Here is an 8,702-nt window from a genome sequence, read left to right on the forward strand (position 1 = left end):
TGGTTTCTCTTAGGTTCTTAAGGAGAGGTGGAAGGAAAGCAACTTTAACTTTAAATGCATTCTCCAAGCTGCTAGCTGGATAAAAACTGATATAAAAAGAGAAATGCCTTCTCCAAGCTGACCAACAGGCGGTGGGGGCTTCAAGAGCTTCACAATGTGTGTGAAAGAGCTACATGTGGCTCCCAAGCCACAGCTTGGCCATCCCTGCTTGAGGCGTTGCAAAAAGTAATGAAACATATTTGTCAGGTTGAAGACGCATGGTCCAAGTCCCCTTATTACCTACGTCTGCCATTACCAGCAACTTACTTTTGAAATCAAAACCCTTTCTGCTGTAGTGTTGACAGTGAGAAAACATAGAGAGGGCAGTGTTCCTTCCAAGGGCTAGGTTGTTGGGACCATGTTGCCCAAGCAGAACTTTTTACATGTCCAGAGGCAGATTCTTGGGTATTTTTAAGCATACTCCAGTTTGAAAACCACCGGGCACATCAGGCATTGGTATCTGTCAACTCTCCATAAGGCTGAACTAGGCATGTGTGTAAAGTGCTGACAGGTTGCACCAGATGACTTTTGGCGATCCCAGTGAGGAGCTTTCAAGGCAAGTGAGAAGCAGGTGATTTCCTATTGCCTTCCTCTGTAGCATCTTCCTCTGCAAAGTAATGCACATTGGGGCCAAAAATCCCAGCTACAAATACAAGTTGATGGGGTGTGAACTGGCAGAGTGACCAAGAGAGAGATCTTGGGGTCATGGTAGCTAACTCACTGAAAATGTCAAGACAGTGTGCGGTTGCAATAAAAAAGGCCAACGCCATGCTGGGAATTATTAGGAAGGGAACTGAAAACAAATCAGCCAGTATCATAATGCCCCTGTATAAATCGATGGTGCGGTCTCATTTGGAATACTGTGTACCATTTTGGTCACCGCACCTCAAAAAGGATATTATAGCATTGGAAAATGTCCAGAAAAGGGCAACTAGAATGATTAAAGGTTTGGAACACTTTCCCTATGAAGAAAGGTTAAAACACTTGGGGCTCTTTAGCTTGGAGAAACGTCAACTGCGGGGTGACATGATAGAAGTTTACAAGATTATGCATGGGATGGAGAAAGTAGAGAAAGAAGTACTTTTCTCCCTTTCTCACAATACGAGAACTCGTGGGCATTCAATGAAATTGCTGAGCAGTTGCGTTAAAACAGATAAAAGGAAGTACTTCTTCACCCAAAGGGTGATTAACATGTGGAATTCACTGCCATAGGAGGTGGTAGCGGCTACAAGCATAGCGAGCTTCAAGAGGGGATTGGATAAAAATATGGAGCAGAGGTCCATCAGTGGCTATTAACCACAGTATATTACTGGAACTGTCTGGGGCAGTGATGCTCTGTATTCTTGGTGCTTGGGGGGGGGGGCAAAGTGGAAGGGCTTCTAGCCCCACGGGAACCTCCTGATGGCACTTGCGTTTTTGTTTTGTTTTTTGGTCACTGTGTGACAGAGTGTTGAACTGGATGGGCCATTGGCCTGATCCAGCATGACTTCTCTTATGTTTTTATCTTCCTTGGGAGACTCCCATCCAAGTACCGACCCTGCTTAGCTTCTGAGACGTAACAAGATCAGACTATATCCTGCTGCTTTCCTTCCCAAACTAGACATTAAAGAGGATGTATAAAATGCCCTCTGTGCTGGTGGGTCTCCATAGATAAGCTTTTGGCCTCCAATCTCACACCTTTCTCTTTCTCTTTCAGCTGTTTGTATTCACAGACGGAGAGGTATCTAACACTGATGAAGTCATTGCAGAAGTCCAGCGTCACAGCGGCTCCCACAGGTTGGAACGAGGCAGAAGAGATCAAACACTCTTGGTCTGCTGTATCCTCAGCATAACCTTAGACTCATCCTTCCTCTCCAACACTTTATTCAGATCAGGGCTTTTTTTTGTAGCAAGAACTCCTTTGCATATTAGGCCACACACACCTGATGTAGCCAGTCCTCCACGAGCTTACAGTAGGCCAGGGGTAGCCAAACTTGCTTAGTGTAAGAGCCACATAGAATAAACGTCAGATGTTTGAGAGCCGCAAGAACATGAATGTCCAAGGAAGGTGTAAGCCGAAATGCCCTCAAAACGAGGTTGGGGAATTAGTTAGGTGGACACCCGGCTTAATAGGAACCTTTTTACCAAATGTGTACCAGGCTCAACCATCCAGATAGTAAATGCTCAATAAAATGGACTCTAATTTAATAAAAACCAATTGTAATTTATTTAGAATAATAGTTCTTTCACACAAGATAAAAATACAAAACACTCATACATTCACACAGGTCTAGGAAACACAGATAGATTGATAGGGGAACATATATGGGTAGACAAACAGGGTAATATTTACCATCCTAGTCTTCCAGGAAGGTTTCCAATGGCGACATAAGAGGACAGGGGAAATGGACCCCAAACTGTGGCCAGAATTGGGGATGGATCTAGACAGCGGACCTGGGATTAGGGTGGCCATAATGTCTGAAGGCCAGCCAGGGACACTTCGGGGGGGGGGAGGTAGGGGTGCGCGCGCGCGAAGCGTGCGTCGTCGGAAACAGGAAGTGACGTCACTTCCGGTGACGTCACTTCCGGTGACATCATGCCACCTGCCGGAAGCAGGAAGTGACATCACTTCCTGTGACATCATTTCCCCCGCGCCACCTGCCGGAAGCGGGAAGTGACATCACCTCCCCGCGCCACCTGCCGGAAGCAGGAAGTGACATCACTTCCTGTGACATCATTTCCCCCGCGCCACCTGCCGGAAGCAGGAAGTGACGTCACTTCCGGTGACGTCACTTCCGGTGACATCATGCCACCTGCCGGAAGCAGGAAGTGACATCACTTCCTGTGACATCATTTCCCCCGCGCCACCTGCCGGAAGCGGGAAGTGACGTCACCTCCCCGCGCCACCTGCCGGAAGCAGGAAGTGACATCACTTCCTGTGACATCATTCCCCCCGCGCCACCTGCCGGAAGCAGGAAGTGACATCACTTCCTGTGACATCATCTCCCCCGCGCCACCTGCCGGAAGCGGGAAGTGACATCACCTCCCCGCGCCACCTGCCGGAAGCAGGAAGTGACATCACTTCCTGTGACATCATTTCCCCCGCGCCACCTGCCGGAAGCAGGAAGTGACATCACTTCCTGTGACATCATTTCCCCCGCGCCACCTGCCGGAAGCAGGAAGTGACATCACTTCCTGTGACAGCACTTCCTGTGATGTCATTTCCCCCAAATATTACCACCCCCAAAATATACAACTTTAAAAAAGAAGAGAAACTTCACGATGTTCCCTGCTAAAGAAAAAAAGGCTCCAACAGCAATCCCTCTTGAGTCAGATTCACAGGAAAACAATCCACTATCCTTGACACCTGCTTGTGCTCACAAACATTTCAACAAGACTGTCCACAATATCAAAGGGTCTTGATCAACAAAGCAACCCTTATCTACAATCAAACTGAGATCACAACTAAAACCACCACTGCCAGTCTGTGCCCCGAAGCCCAGCCTGAAGGCAGGCGGATACAGGTCTAGAAAAGCAGGTCCTCCCCAAGCAGCACACAAAAAGAAAAAGGTGTTCAGGTGTCACTAAAATACTAAAAATTGCAAAAGAGAAAGGAAACCAAGTTCTCTTCATATTATTAAAGCGATGGAACGAGCTGTCAAGTCACAGCCAATTTGTTCCTTACCTTCTGTTGTGTGATGGAAGCGATCTACTGTTGTCTGTGGTTGCTAGTTTCCTGAATGGAGCTTATCTGGAAAAAAAAGAAACACACTGTCAGCAGTTTAAAATTACTTTGCATCTTGGCAGCTCTTCCAACACACCCAGGAGGTGGCTGCCTAGTGTCGTTTTTTTTTTTTGGGGGGGGGGTATCGCCATTAGCCCTAATCCCCAGTTTTGTTTTGTATTCATTTTATAATTACTATTAAATTCTGGTCTTACATTAACATACGCCCGCACAGTGGAGCTTCTTGGACCTCGACTTCTCCCTGGACAAAGAACACGGCTGGTAGGATGGGACTTGCGTGCTGTGGGCCCAGGCGGTGGGCCCGCAGGTGTGGGCCATCCCGACTCCCACGCTGGACGAAGGGCTGTGGTCTGGAAGAAGCGACACAGGTTTCAGTCTTTCGCTTTTTTACTGAATTTATACTTATCTGATTTCCCTGAAGCCTTGAGGATATCTTTCTTCTCCTTAATAAAGTGATAAAATTGATCACAATCCATATTAAAATTCAATTTGACTTGCAGCTCTGCTTTCACCAGGTCTATGCTACAACGATTCCTGGTGTCCGTCCAGTGAGCTGACATGAGGCTGAATACCCTCTCCACAAAAGCGTTTGAGCATGGGATACTCAGGATCTTGCTTACAAGAAGTAAGAGGTTTTCGCACTTCTGAGACCGAGTTCCCATCTCAGAGAATATGGCCACCCACTTTTTATCCACAGTGATTTCTGGGTCAACACAGGCCACTTGCTCATCCAGCAGGCTCTTGGCATCAGTGTATTCACTGTATAGGTGATCCAGGTTTATTATTTTCTCCATTTTCAGCTGCTCAGCAGCACACCACAGGTGGTCATAAGTCACACTTTTTTAAAGAGAAAATGGTGTCAAAGCACACAGGTGATTTTTCTCAGAGAAATCAAACTTTTCTTCCAGATATGTGGTGGTTCTTTCAAAGAACTTGAGGAAGTCCTGCTTCACTTTCCTTGCCTTCGAAGGTGGCATTTTGCGCAGCGCCTTATCTGTCTCCGTTCCAAAAAAGGAGTCAGCTTTGCGTTGCTTAAGGCTGTTTAGCAACCTGAGCATGGCCTCAAACAATTCAGGTGCTGTCAGTGCATCCCGCTCCAGAATCAGTACAGTCTCCTCAATAGGCGTCAGAGTGGTCTGGAGAAACATCATGTAAGTTTGCGATGTACTGTAGTCCTTTTCTCCAGACTCATCGTCAATGTGGCGCCATATCAGAGGAGGACAGTGATCCTCTCCCAGCTTTTGAAAGTACGCTTTAACGGCTGGCCAACACTTCAACATCTTGTTTATGGCAGGCAAGAAAGATAGCCATCTTGTGCGTACATGTCGAAGCAGGTGATCACCGTCCATCTCCAAAAAATCAAACATCTCCTGAAGTTCCTCTGAGCGTTTGGCAGAAACAGAAAAATGACCAAAAGCCTTCAGTATGAGAGACTCGATGTCGCAGGTGAGCATATCACATCCTTTTTTGGCAGCATTGTGCACAATGTGTGCAGGGCACCTGGCGGGCACGATGTCTTCACGGCCTCTACTCAGAAGTGTGTACACAGAATGGTATTTTCCAAAGTTTACATTCGCGCTGTCTGCTGAGTATGCAGACAGACGAGCTAAGTCCAGCTGGTATTTTGCCAAGACATCCAAAATCCTTCGTGTGACATTCTCTGCCGTTTCATTGGCATCTTCATAGAAATCAAGAAGACGATTTGAAATGCCGTCCTTCAAAGTGAAGTATTTAAGGCATAGGGGGAACATTTTCCTGTTGCCATGATTTGATGCGTCGCTGGAAACGCTGTAGAAACAATGTGCTGTGTCAAGATCTAACAGAATCCGTTCTACAGAGTAAGGTGCCAAGACATCGCTTATCAAAGCTGCGCCCTTTGTTTTCCCACAGGTCATCTTGGTCACAGTCTCGGAATCGGAAAATGTGACTTTGCACAATTTGACACCGCAATCAAGAGACCGGTATGATAACGCATGCCTGTTCGAGTGGTATGCCCAGGTTAGTTCAGCAGCCGCAATTTTGGCCTGAGCAGCGGTGTCTTTTTGGTAGGCAAAAAAACTTGTGATGGATTTTGAAGTTCCAGCTTGGCTTGCCGCACTCCTGTGAGAGTCAGTGTCCTTATGAACTTTCAAATCATTCACTCCACCATGACCAATTCCTATCTCCTTAGAACACATTGTGCAGAATGCTTTGTTCTTGTCCTTTGTCTCTTTTAGCCAGGGGTAGGTGTTTTTCCATTCAGGATTGAACACAACCAAACGTTTGGGCTTCTTTTTTGGTGGTTCCTGGGGCTGGTGACCTTTGCCACCTCCAGCGCCTGATGTTGAAGCCATGGTCTGCTGTAAGGGCCTAGATGAAGAGGGCAGAAGAATCATAATTAAGTCCTCGCCACTTCTGGAAGACGTGGGCCTTGGACTCCAAGCTGGGGAGAGAGGGCTTGTTCAGCCGGGGGCAGGATTAAACCCGTAGAGGCCCATAGGCAACTGAAATCTTGGGGTCTCCTCTCGCAAATTATCTCCAGTCCTAATGCATGGAGGCTGGGAGGGCAGCGAGCGGGGGGGGGGAATGGGGGGTGAGGCAGCCTGGGGCATCTAAAGGCGTGGGGGCCCATAGGACGGTGCCTACTTGGCCTATGTGTTAATCCAGCCCTGCATGCAAGACTGCAATGAAGGGTATTGATGCAATAGGCATACACACACGTGTAATGGCAGTGTTTGTGCAATGGAAGAGGTAAAAGGGGGGGGCGCTGCCCAATGGGAGCCCCGTTCACACGTGCTTGGGGGACCCAAGCACAATGGGCGAGGCGCACACACGGAACCTGGTGCTGCTGCTGGTGCGTGGAAGCAGGCCTTGGATTCAGGGTCAGGTCAGACGCCACTGCACCTTGGCAAATGGGGGGAAGGCCACTTACTGTAGTCTGTAGGGGAATCCTTTTCTCTTCTTCTCCCCTCTCTCTTCTCCTCTCTCTCTTCTTCTTCTTCTCTCTCTCTCTCTCTGCAATGGGCAAGCAAAGCAGATCGAGTCCCAGTTAGGCCATCCCTCCACTGGAAATAATGAAGGATAGGGACACCTCCTTTTGGGGTGCATAGAATTAGACCTCCTCTACCTCAAAAAACAGGCGCCTTCCCCAGAGACCTGCATATCAGCTCTTCATTATAGCGTATAGGAATCGGTCACCATAGGGAATAATGGAGAGCCCAGCTTTCTGATGACCCTGCTTTCCCCCGCTTTCTGATGACCCTGAAGCGGGGGAGAGGGCCTCCAAAACGGGGGATCCCCTGCCCCCACCTGGGGATTGGCAACCCTATCTCATGAGCCTTGGATAACACAGAAAGAGCCAGAAGTGCACAGTCAATGGCAGGGGGTGATTCCACAGTGCTGTAAGAAACAAAGCCAAATAAAAGATGTTGTTGCTAAAGGAAAACTGGTGCATGTTTGTTTGTCAAAGACTTAGGATATAACATACTGTTTGAAGTACCACAAAGCCAAAGCTGAAAATAACACAAAAAGGGGAACAGGCAAGTATTTATGGACTTTGAGAATGGGAACATAACTGTCCAGTGAAGGAAGTACACTGAACTGATATTTACAGGTCCCACAGAAAAATGGTCTACAGTAACAGAACTCACTGCTGGGCAGAAAGGCAAAGATACTTGCAGGCCCTGAGATTTCAGTGGCATGAAAGAAGCCTACAGTGCTGTTTGCAAGATCTGAAGCACACACACACACCAGAAGAAGTCTGAGTACAGTCAAATGGGGTAGCAGAAAAGTATGTCCAGATCTTCAAAAGCATAAATGCAGATCTTCAGAAGTCTTCCAATGGGCACTCTTCGCAGTGGAGGATGGTAATGCATGGGATGGAGAAAGCAGAGAAATAAGTACTCTTCTCCCTTTCTCACAACACAAGAACTCGTGAGCATTCGATGAAATTGCTGAGCGGTCAGGTTAAAACAGATAAAGGGAAGTACTTCGTCATCCAAAGGGTGATTAACATGTGGAATTCACTGCCGCAGGAGGTGGTGGCGGCTGCAAGCATAGCCAGCTTCAAGAGGACGTTAGATAAGAATATGGAGCAGAGGTCCATCAGTGGCTATTAGCCAGAGTGTGTGTGTGTGTATACAGTTCTTTTGGCCACTGTGTGACACAGAGTGTTGGACTGGATGGGCCACTGGCCTGATCCAACATGGCTTCTCTTATGTAGACATTTGCCTAAGACAGATGAGCTACAGAAGCATAACAATAGCGGAAGAAGCATTTGTTAAGGATCAGATGTGTTTGTGAAAGACTTAGGTTACAATGGTTGGCAATCCACTGGGAGGATTGGGGAGGACAGGGACAGGTGTACCAGTGTCTCACCAGTACACAAATACAATGCCATTGCTGACCAAAAAAACCACCCTGAAGTGATGTCATGATGTCAAGACAGTGCTCTAGGATACACCAAAGTTCTGTTTTGAACTATATAGTTTGAGGAAAAGCTTAGAGGGGCCCTCAGATGTCATTACTTCCCTTTTTCAGAGGAAGTGACATTGTACACTGGTGCACATGTTTGCACTCCCCCAACTCCCTGTTCCCCCCCACACACTGGTTTTTGTAGCAGGGGGAAACAGGGTAAATTGCTATCTGCCTAACATTTGTACAATTCAGCATCAAAAACCCATTAAGTATAAAATTACAAATATAAAAAGCAGCACAAAGTATATTGATCCTCCTTGTTTCGCAATGCATGTACTTGTGACAAAACTAGTAGTTCTACCACAAAAAAGCACAGTATGTACGTGTTTTGCAGAGGTAAACCTGCCGTGGGTCCTAACTGAAGGCCATTAGGAATATTGCTTTCTTCATATTCTGCTGTTTGTTTCTGCTAATCCCCACAGTCTTCCACAATTTCCCCAACCCATCCTCATAAGGAAATATCAGTGAAACATCCTTCATTCAA

General features: G+C 47.2%; 1 protein-coding gene across 1 annotated transcript in view; it reads left to right on the top strand.

Annotated features, from left to right (window-relative positions):
- The window catches only part of LOC132583374 (von Willebrand factor A domain-containing protein 5A-like), a 43,410-nt gene that overhangs the window by 9,667 nt on the left and 25,041 nt on the right, over window positions 1-8,702 (top strand). The window contains 1 exon segment of the mRNA XM_060255028.1: window positions 1,736-1,815. Within this exon segment, the coding sequence (XP_060111011.1) occupies window positions 1,736-1,815 (80 nt within the window).

The sequence above is a fragment of the Heteronotia binoei genome, chromosome 15 (assembly GCF_032191835.1).
Source record: "Heteronotia binoei isolate CCM8104 ecotype False Entrance Well chromosome 15, APGP_CSIRO_Hbin_v1, whole genome shotgun sequence".
NCBI lineage: Eukaryota > Metazoa > Chordata > Lepidosauria > Squamata > Gekkonidae > Heteronotia > Heteronotia binoei.